Source organism: Entelurus aequoreus, linkage group LG05, assembly GCF_033978785.1.
Source record: "Entelurus aequoreus isolate RoL-2023_Sb linkage group LG05, RoL_Eaeq_v1.1, whole genome shotgun sequence".
In the NCBI taxonomy this organism is placed as follows: domain Eukaryota; kingdom Metazoa; phylum Chordata; class Actinopteri; order Syngnathiformes; family Syngnathidae; genus Entelurus; species Entelurus aequoreus.
In genome coordinates, this window is record NC_084735.1 from 2,183,107 (window position 1) to 2,198,780 (window position 15,674).

A 15,674-nucleotide genomic window follows, 5' to 3' on the forward strand; every position below is an offset into this window, starting at 1 on the left:
AATTTTTCTGTACTGAAGTTTTTGTCAATCAATGAATTATTATTCACTGAATTTTTATGCGCTGATTTTTTTTACACTGAAGATTTCTGCACTTATTGTTTACAGTGAATTTGTCTCCACTAAAGTTTATTGCACTGCTTTTTTGTAGTGAAATTGTATACACTTATTTTTTTTACACTAAACTATTTTACACTAAACTATTTTAAGTTGTCTGCACTACAATTTTCTTCACTTATTTTATTTTTTTTACACTGATGTTTGTTTTATCAATCAATTTTAATACACTGATTTTTTTTTTGCACTGAATTTTTCTGAACTCATCTTTTTTACACTGAATTTTTCTTCAATATTTTTTTTCACACCAGACTTTTTTGCACTGAATTTTTTTGTACTGAAGTTTTCTGCACTCAGATTTTTATCAATCAATGAATTGTTACACACTAAATTTTTCTGCACCAATTTCTTTATGCGCAGATTTCTTTACACTGAACCTTTCTGCACTAAATTTTTAAGAGCTAATTTTTTTGTGCACTGAATTTTTCTGCACTGAAATTGTTGTAACTTAATTAATTTACACTGATTTGTGTCAATCAATCAATCATTATACACTGATATTTTACTCTGAACTTTTTTGCGCTGATTTTTTTGTACACTCAATGTTTCTGTACTGAAGTTTTTACTGTGAATTTTTCTGTACTGATTTTTTTTACAGTGGAATTTTATACAATTATTTTTACTGCACTAAATTTTTTCACACTAAACTTTTTTGCACTGAATTTTTCTGGACTGAAATTTTTGTCAATCAATGAATTATTATTTACTGAATTTTTATGCGCTGATTTCTTTACACTGAAGATTTCTACACTTATTGTTTACAATGAATTTGTCTCCACTAAAGTTTTTTGCACTGATTTTTTTGTTGTGAAATTGTATACACTTGTTTTTTTTACACTAAACTATTTTACACTGAATTTTTCTGTACTAAAGTTGTCTGCACTAAAATTTTCTTCACTTATTTTATTTTTTTACACTGATGTTTGTTTTATCAATCAATCATTATACATAGATTTTTTTTGCACTGGATTTTTCTGAACTCGTCTTTTTTACACTGAATTTTTGTACAGTAATTTTTTTCACACCAAACTTTTTTGCACTGACTTTTTCTGTACTGAAGTTTTCTGCACTGAAATGTGTATCAATCAATGATTTAATATACACTGAATTTTTCTGCACCCATTTTTTATGCACTGATTTCTTTACACTGAAGTTTTCTGCACTTATTTCTTACAGTGAATTTGTCTGTACTGAAGTTTTTTTGCACTGAAATTTTACAGTGAAATTGTATACACTTATTTGTTTTACACAGAATTTTTTTCACACTAAACATTTTTGCACTGAATTTGTCTGTACTGAAGTTTTCTGCACTGAAATTTTACTCACTTAATTTTTTTTACACTGATTTTTTTTTTAATCAATCAATCATACACATTCTGCACTGAATTTTTCTGCACTCATTTTTTTTAAACTGAACTTTCCTGCACAGAATCTTAATTTGATAAGTTTTTAAAATTGTATTTTTCTTTTTTTACACATTTGTCTGCACTAAATCTTTTCCACTGTGAATTTTCATGAATGCCCGAAGGGAATAAGCGGTAGAAAAATGGATGGATGGAAATCAATCATTATACACACATTTTTACACTATTTTTCTGCACTCATTTTTTATAAACTGATTTTTATTTTTTTTACAATGAATTTTTAAACACAAAATTTGCTCTCGAATGTTTATTCAATGAAATTGTCAGCATAACTTGGATGTAAAAAATATAGTTCACAAAATTCGATGTTTTAAAGTGATTTAGGTAGCCCTTTTTTATTTGTATTTATTTTTTCCTATTTTTTATTATTATTATTTAATACTCCCTGTATTTGCTTTTGTTTTCTTTCCTTGACATGTTTCGCTGATGTTGAACGTGCCTCGACTGTTGTGTGAATTATAAATGTATGTTTGTTGTTTAATAAATAAATACAAAATAACCTTTATACGCCTACAGTGCTGCCATCTAGCGGTCGAACCTGGACATGACAACATCTCCATCCCGGCATGCCTTGCGAGCCCGCCGAGGAGCTAGCCTCCTGATGCTAAGGTTAGCTCGGCGCGTTAGCAGCGAGCAGCGGACATGTTGCGGCCAGCCTCGCTGGACTAGACGCCGGCAGAAGGTGCTAAGGGGACGTCGCGGGGTGTCACACCACCATGGATGCCGTCAACGCCTTCAACCAGGAGGTAGGCCCGGGGCGTCGAAACGCTTCAAAAAAGCACCGTAGGGGCTCGGCGGAGGAGCCGAGTTCGAGCGCGGTTAGCCGGCCTGACGAGGCCTTGATGCTCGGCTAGTACTCTCCACCCTTCTAGCTGTAATCATACCAACTTTTTATTATTTAAACTTTTTAATATGTATTTTACTACTAATATTCCGACTAAAGCCATGTTAGCACGCTAGCTAACGCAGAACATTCTAGAACGTTGCAGCAACCTGTTATGTAAACCATGCTGTAATGTTCATCATTTCAACTATTTTATTCTAATATTTGTTCATTAAGATTATATTGTGCACGTCCAGCATGAATAATATTGTGTTTATTGCCTTGACCACCCCCCCGTGTTGTTTTTATTGTGCTCAGAATCGGCCCCCCTCCTAACAGTAATAATCCAATTTCCCATGCAAAAATACTCTTTTATTCCGACTCTGCAAAGGACGGAACGTAAGAAAACACTGCAAAAGTGACGTTTCTCGCGTTTCTACGCGTGTCACAGGTGCGTTTTTGTCACTGAAATTCCCAAACGATGCATTACGACAAACGCGTCCAAATCAATTATGACCAGGGGACAAACGGCAGCAACGAAACGGTCCACATACAAAAATAAAAGACATGCAAAGGGGGAAATGCTGCAATCAAATAATAAACACAACCTGTATTATATATTAAAGTTGTGTTAACGTTTTATTATTTATAACCACCCACCAAAATGTGCTGCAATCAATTTTTGTTTACCGATTTTTTCAGACTATAAGTCGCAGTTTTTTTTAATAGTTTGGCCGGGGGTGCGACTTATACTCAGGAGCGACTTATGTGTGAAATGATTAACACATTAGCGTGAAATATCAAATAATATTATTTAGCTCATTCACGTACGAGACTAGACGTATATAGACGTTATAGTTATTTGAATGACTCTTACCATAATATGTTACGTTAACATACCAGTTGGTTATTTATGCCTCATATAACGTACACTTATTCAGCCTGTTGTTCACTATATATATATATATATATATATATATATATATATATATATATAGGGATGATGTTTGATAAGGAATTATCGAGTTCGAGCCTATTATCGAATCCTCTTATCGAACCGATTCCTTATCGATTCTCTTATGGAGTCCAGATAGGTTGTTGTATATGGAAAAAAACACACAATATTTGGTTGAACAAAAGCTCACTTTTATTATATGATAAAAAAATTAAATCTAATAAATAAATAAATATTGACTGTTACCCACCTAAAAAAATAAAATAAAATAAATAAATATTGACTGTTGTTACCCAAAGTATATTAAGTGGGATTTTTCAGAGAAACAAATATATACAGTAACACAAAAACAAGCTGTCTCTGTGATCACTATAGGTGTATAAATAATAATATAGTGTTAAATAAAATCAGTCCCTTGGGCACAAAACTGAAAATAATACAGCTCTCCAAAAAGTGCACTTCTGCTGCTATTTGACATAACTGTTTGTTATGATGCTTTGACATTTTTGCACTTTATTTCTTTATTGAAAGAACATTCTATGAAGAGAAAAGTTATTTACAATGGTTACAATGCTAATAAATGAAAAGTTAAAGCTAAAAAAAGAAATACACTTTATTGAGTTGACATTATTTCTTTATGGGGGAAAAATGTTATGAGCTAGAGAATATAACAACTACACTACCCAGCATGCAACGGGAGTGACGAGCATGTGCGGTAGCCCCGAAAAGTGTTGCATGTTGCCACGCTGTGAAAGTAAACGTCAAGAACTCAGCCAACACGCCTCGTCTGCATTATTTATAATTAGACAGACAACACATCTACAGTGTGATTTTGTAACGTTTACAAGGAAAGAAAAACAAAAGTTGAAAAAGGGAGATATGTTGTATATATATGTATGTGCTGCAGTGTTGTATATATATGTATGTGCTGCGGTTGTTTTAAGAAGGTTGCGACAGCTGCCGTAAAGGAGGTGCGTTGCTAGCCTGGTTGCTATGTTTCCGCTTGGTGGTAAAAGTGTTGGTCATGTGTTTTACCCTGCTAAAATCTCTCAGTAAAGTTATTCGATGGATTATAGCTTTTGTTTTGAACTTTATTACACCTTGGAGCGCTTTTTCCCATCCATTGTTTTCCTGCTTTCGCTATCTGCGCCTAATGACTGAGCTACGTGATGTCCCACGGAGCATTTCTGGTCGGGACGGGATTCGAATAAAGAATCAACTCTTTTCCTTTACTATAGTGGTCTCGATAACGGGTACCGGTTCTCAAAAAGGGATTCGAGTCCGAGGACTCGGTTCTTTTCTTATCAAACAACCGGGAAAACCGGTTTAGAGTATCATCCCTATATATATATCTTAATTAGATTATCCAGAAAAATAGTGCTCGATCAACCCCCCATACAGTAAAAACGTCTCAACTAATATTGGCCACAAATTCCTCACTCTGATCGACCGTCCACCACCAGGCAGAGCGACTCCAAAACCGACAAAGGCTGTAACTGCCGCAAGAAACCTGATTGAGGTTATTATTAATTAGTAAGTATACATTTTTTGAGCCTTTTTAGAGAAAATCATATCATTGTAGTAAATTATGCAAATTACTCGATGATGTCATGGTGACCACGCCCCCACCGCCACAGGTATCTTGGCAGTTTATGGGAAACACTGCTTACTAATTAATAATAACAGTTTTGTTTTAAACGTCCATCCATCCATCCATTTTACAATATAATTACAACACTTTATGTACATATTTATATACAGATTTGAACAATAAGCTATTCACTGAAATATATTTATTAATTGTGGTTCTCACAAAAAAATATATCTTATAAAATATAAAAGCTAAAATGTCTCTTAAAGCTCTGCCCCTTTAATTAGTGCATACTAAATAATTTAACTTTAGCCTACTACTACAAGCATATTATTTACCAGCAACATAAAGTGAAGCAGAGGCAGAGGTGTCCTGCCACAGTCAGTAACAAATAAACAGACAACAGTAGTGGTCAAATACAAATAAGGCAACAAAAAAAGTATCCTACACTTCTCTTTTGTAAAGTAAATGTGAACAGCCTATATGGGCATCTACATCAACTATATGATTTGCCTGAGAAGCTGGACAGGACAAAAACAAATTATTATTATTTTTTTAAATTTGTGGCGGACGTAATTATTTCGTGGTGGGCCGCCACAAATAAATGAATGTGTGGGAAACACTGGTCAGTTTTTGTTTCATGAACCCACAGCAGTTCTCTCATGCACTTGATTTTTGCATTTGCAGCATTTTTTCTCTTGCATTTAGTTGTATGGATAATTGTGTTTTTGAATCAATTTCTATGTTTGGCCATACGTACACCGATTCAGGTCATGGTTTAGTCTTGTTTGGATATGAGATGTTCACTATCCTAGCAGGTGATGTGTCATTTTCTTCGGCGTCTGCAGTTATTCTCCTTGATGGACTCCAGGCCACCGATATCTCGGGCCAAGATGATCTCCATCACCAAGTCGGCCATCAAGGCATTGAAAGTAAGTCACGGGTTTTGCTGGGAGAAATCATCTCGATCAAAGCCGAATCAATCATAACATGTCTTCTACTTGCAGCTTTACAAACACGTGGTCCAGATTGTGGAGAAGTTCATCAAAAAGGTGAGACAAAGGAAATGACGACTCAACCGGACCCGGTTCTAATAGAGAAGACGCTTGTGGGGTTTTTTGTCTTCAGTGCAAGCCGGAGTACAAGGTCGCGGGCCTGTATGTGGTGGATTCTATTGTCCGCCAGTCCCGGCACCAGTTCGGGGCGGACAAGGATGTGTTTGGACCGAGGTTCACCAAGAACATCACAGGAACCTTCGAGAACCTCTGCCTTTGCCCGCTAGAGGACAGGGTAAGGAGAAAACCCAGAGAAAATGTACACTTGGGGCTCTGATAGGGCTTTATGTGTATGATATCAGCGTTTTATATCACACTACACAGGGCTGGATGTGTATGATATCAGTGTTTTATATCGCTCCACATAGGGCTGGATGTGTATGATATCAGTGTTCTATATCACTCCACATAGGGCTGGATGTGTATGATATCAGCGTTTTATATCACACCACACAGGGCTGGATGTGTATGATATCAGTGTTTTATATCGCTCCACATAGGGCTGGATGTGTATGATATCAGCGTTTTATATCGCTCCACATAGGGCTGGATGTGTATGATATCAGTGTTTTATATCGCTCCACATAGGGCTGGATGTGTATGATATCAGTGTTTTATATCGCTCCACATAGGGCTGGATGTGTATGATATCAGTGTTTTATATCGCTCCACATAGGGCTGGATGTGTATGATATCAGCGTTTTATATCGCTCCACATAGGGCTGGATGTGTATGATATCAGCGTTTTATATCACTCCACATAGGGCTGGATGTGTATGATATCAGCGTTTTATATCGCTCCACACAGGGCTGGATGTGTATGATATCAGCGTTTCATATCGCTCCACACAGGGCTGGATGTGTATGATATCAGCGTTTTATATCGCTCCACATAGGGCTGGATGTGTATGATATCAGCGTTTTATATCGCTCCACACAGGGCTGGATGTGTATGATATCAGCGTTTTATATCGCTCCACACAGGGCTGGATGTGTATGATATCAGTGTTTTATATCGCTCCACATAGGGCTGGATGTGTATGATATCAGCGTTTTATATCGCTCCACACAGGGCTGGATGTGTATGATATCAGCGTTTTATATCGCTCCACATAGGGCTGGATGTGTATGATATCAGTGTTTTATATCGCTCCACATAGGGCTGGATGTGTATTATCAGTGTTTTATATCGCTCCACATAGGGCTGGATGTGTATGATATCAGTGTTTTATATCACTCCACATAGGGCTGGATGTGTATGATATCAGTGTTTTATATCACTCCACATAGGGCCGGATGTGTATGATATCAGCGTTTTATATCGCTCCACATAGGGCTGGATGTGTATGATATCAGTGTTTTATATCGCTCCACATAGGGCTGGATGTGTATGATATCAGTGTTTTATATCACTCCACATAGGGCTGGATGTGTATGATATCAGTGTTTTATATCACTCCACATAGGGCTGGATGTGTATGATATCAGTGTTTTATATCGCTCCACATAGGGCTGGATGTGTATGATATCAGTGTTCTATATCACTCCACATAGGGCTGGATGTGTATGATATCAGCGTTTTATATCGCTCCACATAGGGCTGGATGTGTATGATATCAGCGTTTTATATCGCTCCACACAGGGCTGGATGTGTATGATATCAGCGTTTTATATCGCTCCACACAGGGCTGGATGTGTATGATATCAGTGTTTTATATCGCTCTACATAGGGCTGGATGTGTATGATATCAGCGTTTTATATCGCTCCACACAGGGCTGGATGTGTATGATATCAGCGTTTTATATCGCTCCACATAGGGCTGGATGTGTATGATATCAGTGTTTTATATCGCTCCACATAGGGCTGGATGTGTATTATCAGTGTTTTATATCGCTCCACATAGGGCTGGATGTGTATGATATCAGTGTTTTATATCACTCCACATAGGGCTGGATGTGTATGATATCAGTGTTTTATATCACTCCACATAGGGCCGGATGTGTATGATATCAGCGTTTTATATCGCTCCACATAGGGCTGGATGTGTATGATATCCGTGTTTTATATCGCTCCACATAGGGCTGGATGTGTATGATATCAGTGTTTTATATCACTCCACATAGGGCTGGATGTGTATGATATCAGTGTTTTATATCACTCCACATAGGGCTGGATGTGTATGATATCAGTGTTTTATATCGCTCCACATAGGGCTGGATGTGTATGATATCAGTGTTCTATATCACTCCACATAGGGCTGGATGTGTATGATATCAGTGTTTTATATCACTCCACATAGGGCTGGATGTGTATGATATCAGCGTTTTATATCGCTCCACATAGGGCTGGATGTGTATGGTATCAGTTTTTTATATCGCTCCACATAGGGCTGGATGTGTATGATATCAGTGTTTTATATCGCTCCACATAGGGCTGAATGTGTATGATATCAGTGTTTTATATCGCTCCACATAGGGCTGAATGTGTATGATATCAGTGTTTTATATCGCTCCACATAGGGCTGAATGTGTATGATATCAGTTTTTTATATCGCTCCACATAGGGCTGGATGTGTATGATATCAGTGTTTTATATCGCTCCACATAGGGCTGAATGTGTATGATATCAGTGTTTTATATCGCTCCACATAGGGCTGAATGTGTATGATATCAGTTTTTTATATCGCTCCACATAGGGCTGGATGTGTATGATATCAGTGTTTTATATCGCTCCACATAGGGCTGGATGTGTATGATATCAGTGTTTTATATCACTCCACATAGGGATGGATGTGTATGATATCAGTGTTTTATATCACTCCACATAGGGCTGGATGTGTATGATATCAGTGTTTTATATCACTCCACATAGGGCTGGATGTATAGGATATCAGTGTTTTATATCACTCCACATAGGGCTGGATGTGTATGATATCAGTGTTTTATATCACTCCACATAGGGCTGGATGTGTATGATATCAGTTTTTTATATCGCTCCACATAGGGCTGGATGTGTATGATATCAGTGTTTTATATCGCTCCACATAGGGCTGGATGTGTATGATATCAGTGTCCTATATCACTCCACATAGGGCTGGATGTGTATGATATCAGTGTTTTATATCACTCCATATAGGGCTGGATGTATAGGATATCAGTGTTTTATATCACTCCACATAGGGCTGGATGTGTATGATATCAGTGTTTTATATCACTCCACACAGGGCTGGATGTGTATATCAGTTTTCTATATCGCTCCACATAGGGCTGGATGTGTATGATATCAGTGTTTTATATCACTCCACGTAGGGCTGGATGTGTATGATATCAGTGTTTTATATCACTCCACATAGGGCTGGATGTGTATGATATCAGTGTTTTATATCGCTCCACATAGGGCTGGATGTGTATGATAGTATGATATCAGTGTTTTATATCACTCCACATAGGGCTGGATGTGTATGATATCAGCGTTTTATATCGCTCCACATAGGGCTGGATGTGTATGATATCACTTTATTATATATCGCTCCACATAGGGCTGGATGTGTATGATATCAGTGTTTTATATCGCTCCACATAGGGCTGGATGTGTATGATATCAGTGTTTTATATCACTCCACATAGGGCTGGATGTGTATGATATCAGTTTTTTATATCGCTCCACATAGGGCTGGATGTGTATGATATCAGTGTTTTATATCACTCCACATAGGGCTGGATGTGTATGATATCAGTGTTTTATATCACTCCACATAGGGCTGGATGTGTATGATATCAGTGTTTTATATCACTCCACATAGGGCTGGATGTGTATGATATCAGTGTGTAGTGGAAAGTCCAGGTTGTCAATGAGAACCAAAGTAGATTTAACACAAGAGTTTTATTTTACTCATAATCAAATGGTACAATGGTTGGGTTGAGTTGTCTAGCACACAGAAAGTTTCCCCCCCGGGCGCGCCCGTCACCATGAAAAAGAAGATGGTGTCCAAAACACTCTCTTCGTTTGGCTTTATCCCTTTCTTATCTCTCTTGTTAGTGCGTCAATGTCTTGTTTTGCTTTTCCTATCTGTTCCATAACAACTCGAATTCTGTAGACAGGTTGGCACGACTTAAAGTTCACTTTTGTCCCACAGAAGAGGAAGAGAAATCAAAATGAGCATACATTTTTGACAGACATGAACTATAGGTCAAAGGTCAGAAATTCTACTACATACCCGCCTTCCAGGGTCTTAAGACCCTGGACCAAAACAATTTCTGATATAGACCACTAAATTAAATCTCTACCGCAGATAGAGGCAAAAACCTCAATGTTTTTATACGAGGCAAAAATTCCGTCTATGACCCTCCTTCAGAGCGATCGCTGTTACCAGCCTGCAGTAAAACCATCTCACAGAACACAATTAGTGGCCTACCCTTTGAGTTAGTAACGTAATACCAAAATACTTTGATCATGAACATAATTAGATGAATATATATATGCTTATTCAAGATGTATTTTCACATTAATAATGAATCAAACAAGATCTGGTTTAGAATTAATATAGACTTATGACTGTAAGCTGTTGCATTATTATTTTTCCCGGCATTTGCAATGAATGTAGTTACCAATTGATTTTGTACACACAACTGAATTTCGTATGAGTCCATGTTCGATTAGTGCTCGTATGGATGGCTCGGTGGTGCCTCAGGCTGGTGGCCTGCCGACACCTCGTTGGGCTTTTGGCTGCCTTGGTGAAGAAAGAGATCCACTCAAACAGTCTGTCTCTCTTTGGGGTGTGGTTCAGTCCATTGGGCAGACTGTTCAGTGGCATGTGCGTGCTGGCCGAAATTGGGGAAAAGTATGGGGCTTTGGGGAAGGCGGGGCAAAGTATGGGGCGTTGGGGCTTTGGTCCAGGCCCTCGGCTTGCTTCAGGCCTCCTCGCTGCTTCGGCACTCCCGACACTTCTTTCCACAGCTGCTGGAGTCCCGGTGGACACATTGGCTGGCAACCTTAGTTGTTCTCGTCATCGCTGGCAAGGTGTTGTCTCTCCTCTTGGTTCCTTCCAGTCAGGTATCGGGTGTTGGTCCTGGATCGGCTTTGACCGTGCCCCTCTTAGCGAGTGCAAGGGAATCTGGAGTGGCTGCTTTCATCCTCAAATCTGCACAGAGGAACTGGCACACAAATTCTACATTTTGCAAACTTACCATTTTGGTCTCATGGTCTTTCCACCTCCCTAGGAAGCTGCTGGTCCTGAGAAGTGCTGATCTTGTGACTGAAGATGATAACCTGTTTTCTTAAAATAGGTGCCGTTGTTTGACCTAATCTTTTTGGGGAAACCATGTCGGGATATTAGATCATTCACAAAACATTTAATTACTGAATTGGCACCCTCCTTTGAGGTTGGTGTTGCTTTCGCCAACCACTGCAATTGTCAATCTAAATCATTACGTTCCTTTATCCTTGTACCGGATTGATCATATCGATTAAATAAAACCTCAACACGCTCAAACTTGACCCAATCCAAACTCACCTCCCCCCTCTGTCCCTCTCACAGGGACAGTGTTAGTCGTAGTAATAGTAATAGTAATAGTAGTAGTAGTATTAGTAGTTTCAGAAACATCCAAGAAAAAGAAAAGACAGCTGATAGTCAAGTGCAGCAAGAACAGAGGCGGAGGACAGGTCATGTTTGAGCTCACTGTTCGCTTTTGCAATAGTACTTTGATATTTCACAACACCTAGTGAATTATTGTGGCCTCAATAATTCACTAAATAGTTGTATTTAATTTAGTCTATCCATGATGGGACAATGCACAGAAACATTAAGTTCAGAAACAGATATGTTCTGTACCAGATTATATCTAAATAGCTACTTTCCATCTGTAGTCCCTGGCTACCTAAATTAAAGGGATCCACAAATCAAGCACTAAAATTATGACTCTAATTAATCATAATAAATATATACATTCATAATAATCAATAATTAATCAAAAATAATCATACTGTAGCATGTATTCAATTATAAGAAAAGTCACCAAATGCCCCTTCATGGACACATACTTACCATACAATACAACCACACCTTATTGACATCATCACACAAAGACCATACATGCTCTTGTTCACATCTGTCATCATTCGTAAAAACAACCAAGATTTTAACAGCCATACCTCACAATTTACAACAAAAATGCTCTCATAGATAAATATAATACTCATTAAATTGATGTGTCAACATAATGCCCCTCTTAGTGACCGTGTGAGCAGCCTTGATTGCTCCAAAGCCACTTTTAAATTTCAAATTTTCTATTCCTTTTGTTCTAACGTGGAGAAGGCTAATTGGTCTGTACATGTTCTGGTCTTCTTTATTTCCTGCTTTATGGATTTAATCGTAGTAGCAGTTTCTCCACGTGGTAGGGAAAGTGTTTTCCGTTATTGATTTATTTATCAATCGTTGTTATACGAGCAATAATACAATCCTTATATGTTTTTAGGAAGATAGTGTCCAACCCATATATATATCTCTAGATCGTGAGTCTGATAATGCAGCGAAGATTTTGTTTAACTTTGTTTCATTTGTTACTTCTAAAATGAGTCCATCCTGAATAAATGACAATTATTTGCACTGATTTTGAGGGACTTTTTATTCAGGGTTTGTAAAGACTGGATGAAATGTTCATTAAAATTACCACTTATGTCCAGACTGTCTGCGATAGTAGCGCCATTGATATCCAATGTTATAGTGTTGTTTCTTGTTTGCTCTCTTTCCGTAAGTTTGTATCTGGTTTTCCATAACTTTCTAATGTTCCCTTTTACAGCTTTGATTAATTCTAAGTGAAAGTCAGCCTTTGTTCCTCAAAACTTTTGAAAACATACGATCTGTATTTAGACCTGTTATAATTGCTCTTATGAGAGCTGAGTCCTCATGTCTTTATTAGAATCCAATGGTATTTTTATTTTAACACTCTTCTTTCTGGTTTTGTATTCGTTTATTTACAGATGTTCTCTTTAATTTTTGTCATCCAATTGTAATTCTAGTAGGGCTGCTTTCATTTGTATCATATAGAAGCCGTTTATAATATCCTTAAGTTTCTTTCTACGCGTCTTATTTAACCAGTGCAGATTAACGTCCTCCATGACGTTACTTCTTTCATACTATGCTGTTTGAGGATGTCTGAAAATGAATCAAGAAAAATGTCTTTAGCTGTGGTCGGTCGGTATACTACAATTACCTTGAAATACATTTCTGAGGAACATGTGATTTTAATTTCAACATACTCAAATTGATCTACTTTTAATGTTTTCCCTTTCATAAATCATAATTCCTCCCCCCTTTGTCACTCGATCTGTCTTTTCTGTAATCTTGTCCCCCGGGACATTAATTAGAACGTAAAGGTGTTGTGGGTTTTAACCATGTCTCTGATAGACACGGTAATCCGGATTAGAGTCTGACAGTAACTGCTGTATTTGTTCAGTATATTTCCTGTGGTAGAAAGTTTATTAATGCGGACACGTTTGTTACTGAATACTTTCTACAGACTTCTGTCTCTCTGCGACTTTGTGTATGTAATAAACAACTATAAATATTTGATATGCTTAAATTTTGTTTTAGCTCAGCTGTTGTGTAGCTGCTAGCTCTTTGTAGCCTACAGCAGAAATGTCCAAATTGCAACCAATAGCTATGTTTTTAACAGACAACCGAAATAATTGATTTGCGTATCGGTTCAATCAGCGGCAGCTACGCCCTGTTTTATCATTTGACCTAAAAATTTTTTGTTTCGTAGGCAGGACAGAGGGAACAATGTGGGTCATTAGTTGTCCATCTTATACCATTCTAATTGTTTTAAGGATAGTTCACATGAGCGGCCATACCTTGAGTCCCACCATATATAAGAGTCAAAAGGCTCCTATTATGAGTCGTCTAATTGGTGATCATACACTTTGGCGGTTTGGGTGGCAGGGCACACGGACGCACCTCCGTCAGCCAGCGCTAGGACAGTTGGAGCAGTCCCCGTCCTCCACTCATTCCTGGGAGGCGTCCCCAGTAGTTGTCAGCTGATGTCGTGCTGTCAGGCAACATCAGGAAGTTCCTTCTGTGCAGTATTGAATTGTCAGGGCACAGTTCGTAAGCAGGTCATTACAAGGTGTGTGCAGGTTGACCACAAAGGAATGCTTCAAAGATTGTGTTGAACATTGTCCGTTGACACTTATGTCCAGCAGGGGTCTGTTTGTATCCTGCTGTTCGTCCTGCTGTCACACCTGTATTTTTTGTGAGCATGTTCTGGCTACACCTTGGAGCTGCACATCCTTTCCACCCTCGCTTGACCTAGCACAACCGTGGCTACCACCCAAGTCCGTCTGTATGGTTTTACGTTTTGTTGAGGTTTTTTCCTCCAGAATTTGGAACTCAAAACATGTACACCCATCGTTTTCATATCCTCTCGGTTAGTTCAATTTTGCATATCACGTTTTTTTTTTTTTAAATTACAGTCTTAACTATCCCATTAATTGCTAATCAATAACCTTGATTCAAAGATTATACGTACTACTTCATGTGTATTTAAGTACCCTTTTAATTCACTTAAAGATTATGTATAAGTTAATTTAACCTATCATTTGTCTATCAGTAGGCGCGAGCAAGCTGTCATGCGTGCACTCTGACCTCCTGCTGTGCGTGATACTCTCCAAAACAAAGGAATGTTTTTATTCACGTTTCTCCTTATCTTTCAGCTAAATCTTTTAATCTTTTAACTTTTAACGTCCGTACTGTGTTTATTTTTATTGTCTGCATTTTAAAATATTTAAAATCTCAGGTACCCCTTGGCATACCTTCAAGTACCTCCCTTTTTTGTCCGGGCGGAAACACCGTACCCTCATTTGAGAACTACTGGTTTAGCCTATGAAAAATCCTTTGTCTCATACATCATTACACTGTACAACTCCTCTTTGGGGGGCTAGGATGACAGGGAATGCAAAACAATAACAGTGCAATACTTTTTTTTATATCATGGTCGTTAATGCCTAGTTTCTCTTTTAATAGAATCTATTTTGTTTCCATTTATACCCTTATTAGTTACTGTTTACTTTTTAGTTCTTCTTCCAAAGGGAACTCTCCTGAAGGAATCAATAACGTTTTATCTGTCTATCTATCACTAACCCGAGCACAATTCATGACGTCATGCTCATCTTGCAGACAGTTATTTCCATTTAGTTTTATTCTCTACATGTAATTCTACATGCACCAATGTCACATAGAAATTTGCTTTATTTGTTATTTATTTACATTATTATTTCTGGTTTACTTGCTGTCTGTTTACTTAAGTTCTCATATTCTGGTCTGTCTTCCTTCTGATTAGAATTTGTTTAACGCTTCTCTACGTTTTGTTTTGACAATGGCGCTGAGTGGCTCTTATCTGTACTTCTTCAGACTCTATGTTTCACAGATGCCCTTAGATGTATTAGAATATAAACTTAACTTTTATTTTATTGTGTGTTTATTCCTAAAAAAAATAAAATGTCAATGTAATTCACTTCATGTATGATCAATTTATCTTTATCAAATTTAAATTCAATATTATTAATTTATTTGTTGTATAACTATTAATTCAAAGTTACAATGTGTCCTAATCTATGATGTTCGTGCGTGTGTGTTTGTCTCAACTTCCACACAGAAACTGGATGGATCAGATAAGCAACAAGGCTGTACCAAAAAAAAGTATACTAGACATATAA

At 37.6% G+C, this 15,674-nt stretch overlaps 1 protein-coding gene across 1 annotated transcript in view; it reads left to right on the forward strand.

The window, feature by feature from the left end:
• The first annotated feature begins 1,940 nt into the window (after window positions 1-1,940).
• Window positions 1,941-15,674, forward strand: part of LOC133650018 (SR-related and CTD-associated factor 4-like) — a 45,036-nt gene continuing 31,302 nt past the window's right edge. The window contains exons 1-4 of the mRNA XM_062046764.1: window positions 1,941-2,284; window positions 5,756-5,839; window positions 5,915-5,959; window positions 6,036-6,197. Of these exons, the coding sequence (XP_061902748.1) occupies window positions 2,255-2,284; window positions 5,756-5,839; window positions 5,915-5,959; window positions 6,036-6,197 (321 nt within the window). The 5' untranslated portion in view covers window positions 1,941-2,254. The remainder of the gene's footprint in view (window positions 2,285-5,755; window positions 5,840-5,914; window positions 5,960-6,035; window positions 6,198-15,674) is intronic.